Source organism: Abramis brama (genome assembly GCF_963993115.1).
Source record: "Abramis brama genome assembly, chromosome: 22".
Taxonomy (NCBI): domain Eukaryota; kingdom Metazoa; phylum Chordata; class Actinopteri; order Cypriniformes; family Leuciscidae; genus Abramis; species Abramis brama.
The window spans coordinates 18418541-18432371 of NC_139984.1; the positions used below are offsets into that span (position 1 = coordinate 18418541).

At 38.5% G+C, this 13831-nt stretch overlaps 1 protein-coding gene across 4 annotated transcripts in view; it reads left to right on the top strand.

Annotated features, from left to right (window-relative positions):
* rerea (arginine-glutamic acid dipeptide (RE) repeats a) overlaps positions 1-13831 on the top strand; it is a 108559-nt gene that overhangs the window by 75243 nt on the left and 19485 nt on the right. For all 4 annotated transcript variants that reach the window (XM_084099487.1, XM_084099488.1, XM_084099489.1 and 1 more), the window contains 3 exons: positions 535-659; positions 754-853; positions 7939-8037. In XM_084099487.1, coding sequence (XP_083955613.1) covers positions 535-659; positions 754-853; positions 7939-8037 — 324 coding nt within the window. The remainder of the gene's footprint in view (positions 1-534; positions 660-753; positions 854-7938; positions 8038-13831) is intronic.

Below are 13831 nucleotides of genomic sequence, written 5' to 3' on the forward strand. Positions count from 1 at the left end.
AAGGTTCATGTGACTACATAGAAAAAAGTTATTTTAAATAGTAATGTCACAATATTAGTGTTTTTTACTGTATTTTCTAATTAAATAATTGCAGCCTTTGTGAGCATAAGATACCTCTTTCAAAAACAAAACAAAAATCTTACAAAGCCATGTTGTTGACCCCAAACAAAATGGTAGTGTATATCTATTAGTTATGCTTGCTCATACTTTGTTATTAGGAGGTCGTGGGAGGCCTAATGCCAAACTAAAAAACACTCTTAGCAGCTGCATAGCAGCGCCCTGGTAACCACCTACATCTTGCGTCAATATCACCTTCAAAAGTCTAAACGTAATATTTATACACACAAGGGGAAGCTAAATGTTTAGTTGCATACAAGCGAGGTCATTTAATCACCCGTGATTGTTCGCACCCCTCCGTCGGCTGGTTGCATACAGAGATTAAATGATTTTGAAAATTGATATTTAGCACTCATCACTAGTGCTATTTGTGTTGTGACCGCAGCTGTCTGTCCCCTCTGCGCTTTGCCAAATTAGGCCAAGCTGCCAGAGCTCCAGCCCTTTCCCTCTCCTGGAGGTCAGACAGTGACAGAGAATGAGGAGCTGGTCTGGATGCCTGGGGTCAACGACTGTGACCTGCTCATGTACCTGCGGGCAGCCAGGTAAGCCCTACCTTCACCCCGCCTTTTAGTCGTGTTATACAATGTGTTGTTGTTAGCTTGGACTTCATCAATATTCCCTCTCTCTGGTTGTCAGGAGCATGGCAGCGTTTGCAGGGATGTGTGATGGGGGGTCAACAGAAGACGGCTGCCTCGCCGCCTCACGAGACGACACTACACTTAACGCATTAAACACTGTAAGTTCACACACACACAGTTCACAATGTAACTGACCCTTATTCCAGATTTAAAATTGCAGGTGCTCTTTTAGCTAACAGTAAAATTAGCATTGAGTAACATACAACTGAAAATGGAAAATCAATGCATCTGGAGGGTTAGTGATGTGTTTTATGTAGAAGCTGTGTAGCAACTCATAAAGTAATAACAAAGTATAATGTAATAGCTACACATGATGTAATGGGTATTACATTATTAATGTAATAAAATGTTTATAATAATTTTTGTCAAGATGTAATAAAATCTTGAGCTCATAATGTAATAACGATTTTCCAGTGTAATAATAAATGTTCACAATGTAATAGGTTATTGTATGATAAATGTATTGCATTATGAACACACTGTGGAAACTTATGATGTAATCACAATTCATAAGGTAATAGCAGCACAATGTATAAGTGAAACAATGTTTACAATATAATAATCATTTCAATGTAATAAATTTGAGCACAAAAGGTATTAATAGATTTATGTAAAATAAGCTATTACATTAAAAGTAGGCTAATTAAGCTACATTGTGAACAACAGTTTCATTCATTTTTGTGATTGACATGCTCCCATTATTTTGAGTCACTTTAAAGGAACCGTATGTAAGAAATGTATTTCAGTTAATCATAAAATGGCCCTGATATGTCACTAGACATTAAGAAATCATGTTAATTTCAAATACTTATATCACTGACAACAGTAGTCCGGCCAGGATATTGTCATTTAAAAGTGAAGTTGCAGCCCTCAACTGATGTTGATGGTGTCATGTTGTGTTTTGGCCTGATGCCCCACCCTCCACCTATCTACTAATCACGAAGTCAGTAGTGTTTCGGCATCCGGGTTGCCAGCTCTGCTCTAGTTACCACAGCTGCAGCTACGAATGTGTCGGATAAAAAATGTCTAACGTTACGAAACCTAAAAGACCTCGTTATGAATCCGAAATACGCAAAACATCTCTCATGAAGCATAAACATAATTAACAGAAAAAAAAACTTACTGTGTAGGACTCGTCACTTGCCATTGGAAGCTCCTTGTAGCAGCCTACGTTCCTGCTGGATCCTGCAGCCTAACTGGCAACCTCGAGTCAGGGGGGAGGGGGAGGGGATACATCGCTCTACAGTAATTTGAAAGTAATTGCAGTACCAGTTTTGGCCACAATCTTACATACGGTTCCTTTAACCAAGAAAAACATTTTAAGATTTATGCACGAAATAATATTGAAGTTTCTGCTTTCAGTTATTGTAATTATACGTTTTATAATCATGTTTGAGATATAGTGATTCAAATAACTTCATTCTACAAAAAAATTCAAATTCATTAATTTTAGCTATTGTCACGTACTGCTGGTCAGTAAACACGACAAAATTGTCTTCAATTTAGAAGTTTTTAATTTACATCCAAAAATACTCACAGTACAGGAACAAGGAAGATCAAACACAAACCAAACATACAACGTTTTGTTACGTCACATTACCGCAAGACAAAGAACTGGGGAGAACTAAGAGCTTAAATATATATGAGGGAGACAATTAATAGAACTGAGAACAAGTGTAGAATTAATTAGAAACCATGGGAGCAAATAAGGACCTAGAAATATCTAACTAAAAACACAATGAAACTAGAACCAAAGCATAAACCTGACAACTGTGTGATTCTTTAGTTCATTATTGTTTATGTATTAGTCATCTAGAAAAATTTAAAGCATCTCTATAAAGACATTATTGGGTTATGCAATGCACTGAAAGCCAAAGTGACACATAGAAAATAAACTTGGAATCACTAACTGCATAGTGTTCACACCCCTGAACTAATCTTGGCTGAGGCACCCTTTGATTTTATTACAGCACTCAGCTTCTTTGGATAGGAGTCTATCAGCTTGGCACATCTCGACTTAGATATATTGTCCCACTCATTGTCATGACGAAAGCTGAAAGTTCTGTTAATTTTCAGCTTTCTAGCCAATGTCAGAAGGTTCTGTTCCAAAATCGACTGATACTGTACTTGGAGCTATTCATGATTCCTTCCACCTTCACTAAATCCCCAGTCCCAGCTGAAGAAAAGCAGCCCCAAAGTATGATGCTGCGCTACCATGCTTTACCATGGGTATGCTGCTCTTTTGCTGATGTGCTGTTGTTTTTGGCCCAAACATTCCTTTTTAAGAATTTGGCCAAAAAGTTCAATGTCAGACCATAACACACATTTCCACATGCTTTTGTAGACTGAATATATGTTTTTGCAAAGTTTACTATGCTTGAATGTTTTTTAGTCTTGTATCTCAAAGCCCAGACAGATGGAGAAAATGGAAGATAGTGTCACATGTAGGGAGCAACCAGTACTTGCCAGAAAGAGCTGCAACTCTTTTAATGTTTCTGTAGGCCTGCTGACAGCCTCCCTGACCAGTTTTCTCTGTCTTCTCATCAATTTTGGAGGGAAAATGTTCTTGACAATTGACATTATTTGTCATGCTTAGGGCTGGGTATCGAGTTCGATACTTTATAGGCACCTACCTAATTGCCTCGATACCATCTAGTATCAAAAAAAGTCTTGTCGTTCGGTACCAAATTTTGATACCTAAGGGGTTAATCTCGTCAACGTCAGTGAGCTAATAAGCATGGAGCATGATTGGCTGTGGCGAGGCATCAAGTTTACGGCCAGAGACGTGGCTCCCACGTGAGGCTGTAGTGTGTAAGCATCCCAACCCCCATAGATGGAAAAGATCAAAAGTGTGGCTATGTTTCACCAGGCTCGATGCAAACAGCGATGCAATATTTGCGACAGGATAATTGCTGCCAAGACCAGCAATACGACAGATCTGATGAAGCACTTGGCAGTGCACGAAATACTTAAAGAGCAGAAAGTTGCTCCATCTTCGACTGCAAGAGGAACTGGAACGCGTCCAGTTAAATTAACCGAAACTCAGCGTATAGGCTACTTTCCTCACAGACTTGAGAAATAGGCATATAGAAAGCTTGAAATGTCTACTTTTAAACAAACCAATTAGAATCGAAAACAAATAATCTCCAATTATGTAATCCAAATGAAAGGTGCATTTCTCTCTCTAGGTGCATGCGCATTCACTATACTGCGGAAATGACGAGTAAGCACCTTCAACTTCATCTTTATAGTCAACACTGACTCAGAAAACACTAGGTTATTATCAAACAATTAAAAATGTCTCCTTGCTATTTTTTCCCTACACATTCATAATCCAAGCTACTTTTTCCAGTGCTTTGTTGCAAGCTTTATGTGTGCGCTTGAGCGCGAGACATATATTCCGCCCCCCAGTGGCCTATATGAGTCTTTGAGTCTATAAAAAAAAAGCCAACAAATTGAAAAAATAGTGGGGTTTTTTAGGTAATATGTAATGTAATCTTGTTAAAACTGATTACATAAAATTGGTATAGAAAAAAGTATCATTCAGGAACCGGTATCGAAATGAAAAAAAAAAAAGAACGATACCTAGCACTATTCATGCTTTCTCTACTTGTTGATGATTGTGGTACATCTAATGGTGGAAATGGCCTGTGGTACATCTAATGGTACATCTAATGGCCTTGGAAATTTTTTGCAGCCCCTCACCTTAGTGATACCTTTCAAAAATAAGATTCCGTTGATGCTTGTAAGCTCTTTGTGGTCCATGGCTCTTTTAGTAGTGTGCAACCAAGATGTAAAAAAAAATCTTTCTGAACATCAAATAAATCTCTGCTGCTCTTGTCACTTCAGAGTCACTTCAGGTGAATACAGGCGTATACTATTACACGTGAGCGTGATTGGTTAATTCTGAAGTTGTAGTTTTTAGTGGCATTGCATAGGTTGTAATTTCACATTAAATGTGCAAAAGTTCTGATTTTATTTATCTTTCTTTTTTACGTCACAAAACCAAACTGTTTTAACAGGGGTGTATAGACTTCTTTTACAACTACTGTACATGATTTAATGATGTACTGTATTTTTCAACATATGCCCTCTGATGTACATTCAGGCTTTGTTTTGCTGTAACTTGTATTAAAGTGAAGTAATGTTTGCTTAACTTACACTCTATGCTGCCATTGGCTGAAGCACACACACACCTCATTTCTATATTGATACTGTGAGGGTTTTTTTTTCAACATTTGCACAGTGTTGGTATTTAAAACTGTTTGTCATTTAACAGTATGAATACCTTATGTATATAATTAGTAGTAATAATAATAGTAGTAATAGTAGTATCAGTAATCTGGTGGATTTTGTAGACAGCCCAAGACTGGATTTAGATGTTTAAAATGTACTGTAAAAGAATACCAATGCTTTAATAAAAATATAGTAATAATAATTGAATGCATATTTAAATCTGTTGCATTTCGCAGGTAGTTTAAGACTGGATTTAGATTTTTTAATGCACTGTAAGGGAATACTAATATTTATTTTTATATTTTTGTAAAACCTATTACAATTATGATAGTATGACAATTTTTTGGTGAGTTTGTAATTAATACATTTCTCACATTATGAACATTTTATTACAATAATAATGTAATACTTATTACATTATGTGCATTTATTACATTATGAGCTACATTATTATTAAATAATACAGTAAGGTTTAAACACACTAAACAAAAATGTGGTATTAATACTAATAAATAATTTTGTCTCTTGCATGGGTAATTGCTTTTAGCAAAGTCAAAGCAGTGTTTATCAAAAACAGCAAGTGTTTATCAAAGTGCTGTACACATCACATATCAATGATACAAACAATAGCAGTCATCATTGAATTTATCATAATCGTGAAGCAGTGTTGACACTTAAAATGGTACTTTATTTGGTCCATGGTAAAACGTCTTGTTCTATTCAGTCGTGATTTTTTTATCATCTGGTCACTTTTGCAGTGCAAATAAACAGCAATGTAGGTTCTTCAATAAAATGTTGCTGCTGAACGGAGTGCTTTTTCAGACTCTGATCTGCTGCTTTGTAAGTGGTGATTCAGTCCAAGTGCATTTTTGTTATGCAATTACCAGTATTTATTGTCATTTTACTGTGGAGCTATTTAGACAACACAAAGAGAAATGAATCCAGTCACATTACTCAGTTAAGAAAACCATAAAATGTCATAATGTCAAAACCAAAAAGAGGTCCAGGCAGTAGAGTGATTTAACAGAGAGACCACACGTTTCAGTAAGAGCCGTTTTCTATATAACTAATCACTCAGGCTCATGAGGAGAAAGTTTTAACAACCCTATTTCTAAAATAGATTATTACAGGGGTTTTGTGGCTCGATTTACTTCCCAGTTTCATTAATTGTTTGGTGTGTGGTCTTGACACATTTTCCTGACCTTCAAAGTAACTTAAGTGCGACACATCTGCCTGTATCTGCATATCTTTATACGGTAGACTCTTCTGTGCATCTAATTCTCCTCTACTTGCTCAGTACAGCAGCTAAAACCCAATTTGTCTTGGCCAATTAAGCGCCCAGCACCCAGAGACACAGTGAAGTAAGATGTCCCTAGCAGGCTTCATGCCTAATTGTCAAAAGATGAAAAAAAATCCCTCAGTGTTTTCACTCACATTTGTTCACCTTCTCAGCGGTGCACCACAGGCTGCTGCTCTCTGAACACAGCCTCGCCTCGGGAAAGACACAGGCACCAGGGGCCTTCAAAACACGCTAGTAAATTGGCGTTGAAGAGCTCCTCAGTGATGTCTGCGATTGTAAGATGTCTGAACTAGAGGGGTGTAATTCATGGCTTCATTAATGCACAGTGGTCGCTGACAGCTGAGCTTTTTTTGCAAAGCTGAATTTACCAGCTCCTTAGACGGTCAGGTTACCCGATCAAGTACTGAGCATATAGCATTTATGCGTTTATGAAACCAATTCCTGTTTGTCTCCTATCCTTAAAAAAAGCATTTGACAAATGAACCTGAAATGCAATAAACATGAATTTTGACTTAGAAGTGGATAAGCTGAGAATTAATGTGAGCTGAGGTTCACAGTTTCTTGACCTTTTTCCACTCATCTGCAATTCCAATGTGCTTTCGGCGTGAACTGCCTCATGCCTCAGTCAGGTATCTGTTTGCCTTTGACAATCTGCTTTGTTGTAGCCATATTAGTAATGATCGTTGATGTCGAATTGTGTATTTTGATCCGGCCAAAGTCTCCGGTGGTACAGGAAAAAGGATTTAGCACTTCACTTCAACCAGATATTGTTCTGCATTCAAATATTTTTGTAAACAGACCTGATGTGTGAAACTTTAAGCCTTTGAATACTAAGTGACATCATTTTGAGACAAAAGCTCCATTGTTAACTGCTGGTTATAATAAGCAGCTTGTCTGGACGTTCTGAGTCATATTAAAGTGTTTTTCTGCATCATCCGTGAGGCTTGCGTGGCTGCTTTTCAGGTTATTTGAGTTCACGCTCATCTGCCTGCTCAATACTTAATGGCTTTCAGATTTCTAGTCCAGCTGTCCAAACTCACCCTATCTGTCACTTTTATAGAGATCCAATCACTGTTAAAGTGTTCAGGCTGTCCTTACACTGGGAAAAATGAGTCGATTGCAATCACATATGACAGTTACCCCACATTGTAACAATGAACTGTGGAGTAACTAACTAAAAGTTGCAGCACTACTAACTTCACTGTTTTGCAGTAGTGTGATTAGTTGTTGTTAGCGGTTTTCAAATAGTTGTTAGTCCCTTTTCCTGTGAGTCTTTTTTTTTTTTTTTTTTTTGCGTCTTGGAAAAGTAGCATTGCTGTTTTTCATGACACATTTTTTTATAGTCGAATAGTTAATTAAATGCTGCTGTTTGACAGTAGTTAAATTAGGATGTTTTCTAATTTTATTAGATTTTAGTATTTTTGACTCAAGTGAAGGTTAAATTAGTGTTCACTTGTATTTGGTGTTTTCAATTCTCTAAAACTTGTATTAGCATTTAGTAATAACACGTAACTTAATAAACATTATTGTAAGTGTACTATTGTCACTCTAGCTGAGATTCAAACAGATAATTAGCTAGTTAGTAATGAGTAGCTTGTAAAGATACATTTCCAAAAGGGCTAACATTTAATGTCTTCTTTCACACAGCTTCATGAGAGCAGCTATGATGCCGGGAAAGCCCTGCAGCGGTTGGTGAAGAAACCAGTGCCCAAGCTGATTGAGAAGTGCTGGTCGGAAGACGAAGTGGTGAGTGAACGAGTTAACTTTCTTCATTATGTGGAGAGGGAAGGCCGGATTTCGCTGCATTGCTGGCTCTTTGTCGTCTGCTGAAAAGCACTCAGGATTCCAGCTCCTCCAGCAGAACAGGGCAGCTGCATCCTGTTTATGGCCTGTGGAATAAATCTTCCCTGTGAGGGAGAAGCAAAGGAGGGGGAAACAAAGTCTTGGTCAGCTCGTGTTAGTCTTGATCTGTGTACCTGAAAGCAATTTGTGCTTTCAATTGTGCTTTATAGTATACGGAAAAAAGGTGGAAAGAGATCTGTTGTGTCGATAATAGCCTGAAAAGCAATTATACATTTACCTTTAAACAGTCCATGAAGGGTTTGACATAGGCATCTAGTGTAGAATCCCTTGGGTAAACCTTTTATTTATAACAATAAAAGACCTTATAACATTTTCATGGTCTGCACCCAGTGCCAAAACTCCTTTCATACTAGGGTGACCAGACGTCCCATTTTCCCTGGGACAGTCCCGTATTTCAGCTCTATTTTTAGTGTCCCGACTTATAATGAAAAAAAATCATCTTTTGTCCTGTATTTCTTCTTTCCTAAGGTCTTTGTTAGGTGATCATAAAAGTGAGTAGTAGTCTTCTGTCATGTGAGAATAGTCTAATCAAAGGTAACAATCTCGTCATAGTATATTTTGGAGAAATCCAATAACAATTTGTTTTCGATTAACTCGCAGTTAGAAGCCGGGATATTAGAGAGTGCCTAGGAGATCAAGTCAGACATAAGGATGTCAAAGAAGCATGTGTACATTTAATGAGGATCTTCAAAAAGAGTATATCAAGATTTAATGCCCAGTAAGTATCTCAAATTAATACAGTAAAAGCATTCGGTCTTAAAGTCACAGCAGCCTAAAATACCTGTCTGTGTAATTAATGTTAATCAAACAACAAAAGATGGTAAATAAATATAGGCCTATTATACTTGTTAAATAAACATGTACCTGAAAAACATAGTTTATGTATATCTTTGTCCTATAGTTTATAATTTGCTTCTTTTTTATATAACAAAAATAAAATAACTAGGCCTTGTCAGATGTATATCTTTATCACAAAATAATTTATATGAGAAATAATTCCGCCTTGTCCTGTATTCCACCATGAGAAATCTGGTCACCCTAATTCATTCACATTCAAACTCACTCCATTCATAGTTGTCATCTAATAAACTAGATTTCTTTTAAACGTACTTTCAGCAACACACACTTTCAAGAAGTCTCCTAAATGTTTATTAGGTTATTTCCATCCCAACAGGCTTTAGTATGCTGCAGCTTTTTTTTATTAAATCAATGCTCATGTTGTGTGTGTGTATATGTAAATATGTACACACTCAATAAAAGCTACAAGGCTGAATTTTAAAAGTAGTGTTCATGTTAATGGTGCCAGCAAGCCCATTAAAAAAGATAAATTAGCTGTGTGTATCGATTTGCATCGGCATGTTTAACTGAGTGTGGGCCTGTTTTTTAATGTACGCAGAGACGCACGCGTGTGTGAAGCGAACTGTATAACAGTCTGTCTGAGATGAATAATAGAGATGCTGAATAAATACTGCATGAGCGCAGGCCTCGATTACACCACTGTTGGTATTTTTCTCTGTGGCGTGCGCACACCCCTCAGGAGGCTGTTGGGGCAGGCAAGCTGCCCCCTCCTCCCCGTCTGTAACCCAGCCAGGCCACCACTGCACTGTCAAGGACACCGCTCCCCCTGATCTGATTTCAAGTTGTGCTTTTGCAGCCCTGCAGCCTTGAGGGACAGGTGTAAATGTACCCCTGACCTTGGACACTCGCACCAGCCCCGCTGCTCCTCATTTATTTATTATCCCTTGCTTTCCCTCTCTCTCTCTGCCTGCAGGTCCACGGCCTCATTATTCCTGCTCTTTTTCCATCGCTCCTTTTTGAAATGTGAATAAAAGTGACAGTGACTGTCTCAGAAATGACAGAATCATCCCCTCTTCAGGGTCACTTGTCACCCGTCTCCCTCAGCCGCTCGACCCGGCCCTCGGAGCCTCTCTTCTCAACTAGCCTGCAGCGCTTTCAGCCACAGAGAGGAAGAGAGTGCCATTTTATTTCTTTTCCCGTGCCACAGTTTATCGGGAGAATTCTTTTCCGCGGTAATGCTCTAAAATGGCATGTCATATGTAACACCCTTTAATCTTGTAAGCCATTTTAGTAATGCAGTGTAAGAAATATTAGCCCCCTGTGAGGTTTTTTTTCTGTATTTCCTCTAAGGATGAGCTCAACTACTCGAATACGCTGAAGTAAATTTATCAAAAGGTAAACAGTAAAGACTTAGTTTTACAAAAAATATTTTTTCAAATAAATGCTGAACTTTCTATTCAAATTTTTTCCAACATTGGTAAGAAGTGTTTCTTCTCCAAATCAGCATATTAGAATGATTTCTGAAGGATCATGTACAACTGAAGACTGGAGTAATGATGCTGGGATTTCAGCTTTGACATTGCAAATTAACTTTTAAAATATGCCAGAATAGAACAGAGCTGTTTTAAATTGTAGTAATATTTCACAATATTGCTATTTTTACTATTTTATCAGAAAATAATGCATCCTTGGTAAACATGAGACTAAAAACATTAGAGACAACAGAGATTTTAAAATATTTAAAAAATCTTACTGACCTGAAACTTTTGAATGGTAACATAGAGGGTAGATAGTTAAAAAATATAAATTCAGTCATAATCTGATCGTCGTAATTTTTAGACCAAAGAACAAGAACAAAAAGTCATACAGCTTTGGAATTACGTTAAGGTGAGTAAATTAATTTTTGAGTGAACTATCCCTTTTAAGAGAGGCTGAGCTTGAATGTGCCTGTGATGCCCAAAAATGCAGCTCACTGTGTTTTGAGAAACAGCCAGTAAAGAGCACTGAGTGCTGTTTCAGGGTGTCTGATATATGAGCACAGTGACGACTGCTATCTGCTGCTCTGCCCTGCTGTGTATTATCTTGAGCTTGTCACAAGTTGACAAATGACAGCGTCAAGCTCCAGATAGTTGAAATGCTCTGTGTGGCAGCGGGCAACCTGGCAAGATTGTAGCCCCCCAGTGGTGATCTAAGAAGCCTGCACAATTTCTCCAAAAAAACACCTCCCTACTCCTTAATATTAATCTCATTGCACAGTAATAAAGGGAGGTGAGTCTTTGGAGAAGGGAAGAATACCCCCAGTACAGCAGATTATGACTTTTTCCTGCGGGCCACCCACATGGAAGGTTGCATGTTTGTATAGTTCAGTGGTTTTAAACTGGTTTTGCTTCAGGACCCAGAATTTACATGGGACATCAAGTGATGACACAACACAGTAAACTAAAATGTCCTTAAAATCCAGCTTTGAAATATACTTGTATGAATAATTATAATATTATTATATTATGAAATATAAATATTATGTTATACGGAATAAAATAGTATAGTAAAGTACATATTTTTGTAATGAAAATAGTAAAAAATAAAACCCTAATTGCATGACACTAATTTTAGACTAAAAACAGATCAAAATTCAGTGAAGCACTATATGCAAAAATATATAACGTATTATAATTTTATTATAAAAAATACAATTTATTATATTAAATAATTCATGTGACCCACTAGTTGACGACCACTGAGATGGTAGGAGATATTTTATGTCACTGGACTATTTTAGTTATGTTTGAAGTGGAGTCACTAGCGCTCAGATTTAAAGACCGTTTTATTGCCATGAGACTTGCGCAGGCAGGAAGGGTGTGTTGGAGAATTTCCTGTCACCTTTGGTTTTACACAGTACACAAGAAAAGCTGCGGTTAAGCTAAATCTATGCATATTTATAGACTCGAGCGCTAAGCAAATGCTTAAGTGGCGGCAGCGGCGGCCTGATCTAGAAGCTCATATTAATAGGACTGATACTACGGCTGGGCCTATGATAGTTTTCCCCCATGTCTCTCTTCTTTTCTGTTGTGGCTTTGATGTTATGTAAGGTCGAAATGGACAGGATGTGGGCTGGCTCTCATCCCTCTTTGTGGTTGCTTTGTGTGTGAAAATGCCATCATCATTGCCGTCAAGTCATATTTGTGTGCTGTGCTGTCTGTGACTGTAATTGTATACTCTGCTCATTCGTCTTCGCCCATAGCAGGTCAGCCTCAGCGAAAGGCCAAGCACACTGGTTTCATAAGACCCTTGTGTGTTTGTGCTATAGAGCTAAATGTTAGGCATTCTTGGTATCTGAAGAGTGCATGAGTGTGTGTTGGACCCACGTAGTGTGTTTTGTATGGAGTGTTCTGACACCATCTGTTTGTACATGCTTGAATGATCTTAACCAGTTTTACAGCTTTTAACAATTATGATTTAGGCAGGAAGTGCGCACGCATCACAATAGCCTTTTCAGTTGTATTCCCTTCTCACCGCTCTCTTTTACAATAGAGCACTGTCGAGCCGAAAGAGAGAGAGAGGCAGAAAGCAGAGCCAGCGCACTGGAACAATTTTTGACAGAAAGAAGCCTGTTGTTTCGACAGAGAGGGCTGCTGGTGACTCGGTAGCGCTCGCCTCCCCCTCTCACCCCTCCTCCACTCTCCCCTCGCTCTCCAGCCCCTCCCGTTATCTGCCCTGTTGCCTAGCAACGGCGGGCCGGAGCAATCGTAGCAGAGGCAGAGCAATTCAGGGAGCAGATTGGTGGATGATTTATTAGTTGCGCTCAGAGTGCAGCGAGCCCAGGCAGCTGAAATGGAGCCTTAAAGTGGAGCCGACATGCAACGAACGAGACAACCGCGCACGTAGACTCCTGCCTGCAGTGCACTGTAAATATTACAGTAGTGGAAACATAATTAAGGTGACATAATCAGGCTGCTAACATGTGCCGCTCTGGCAGGTGTAATTGATTTTTGTCCTGCCGGTCAGGATCCGGGACCTCAGATAATGAAGGCGCGCTCGGATCCCTTTAACGCTTAATGTGTTCAACAAAATGAACATGTTCACACCTTAGACCTGTAGTCACCAGGCTGGGGATTGATTAACACATGAGACTGTTAGATACTCACCAGTGTGAGATTAAAATTGTTGTTGTTGCCCGTGGTCCCAGTGCCAAATGCTGGTCCTGGTCTGGGTCACCAGGGTGTAAACATAGACTTTGTAGATTTTGAGTCTAATTTATCTCCTTAACTTTTTTCTCCCCCTGGTCCTGTTATTTTGCTTGCCTCAATGTTAAGCCCTTGAAAACATTGAGTAAAATAACTTTATACTTGGAGAGTCTGACATGCCCTAACTCATAACTAGTACTTTAGTCATTGGTGCATTTAAAGATCATCACACGCTCGTTTTGCACATTGCACCACCTGCTGGTTAATCATCCGCCTCTTTACCACACCAGATGAAAAGTGTCATCTGTGGTCATTTTGTTTCTAATGCTTTTGCGTATCTCGACCCGTTATGGTTGTCCTGACAAGGCTAGATCTACTTTAAAAGGCTTGTAGTTTTAATTTGCAGGATTAGGAATTTCATTATACTCACATCTAATTTATTGCAAGTTTTCAGAGCTTTGAGGCATAAATCTTAAGACAAACAAGTAATACTCCCTCTCTTCTCACTGCAGATTGTTCTTTTAAACGCCATGTGTAAACCGTTCCTGGTTACATAAGTAGTATGCATTTGAGAAGTTGGCTGAGAATGCCAGAGGAAATCCACGACTGGTTTTGCAAACGACTTGTATCGTTTTACCACATCTAAAACCTCTACGAAGGTTGCCTTCAATTTTTCTCACTAGTTTGTGCATTGT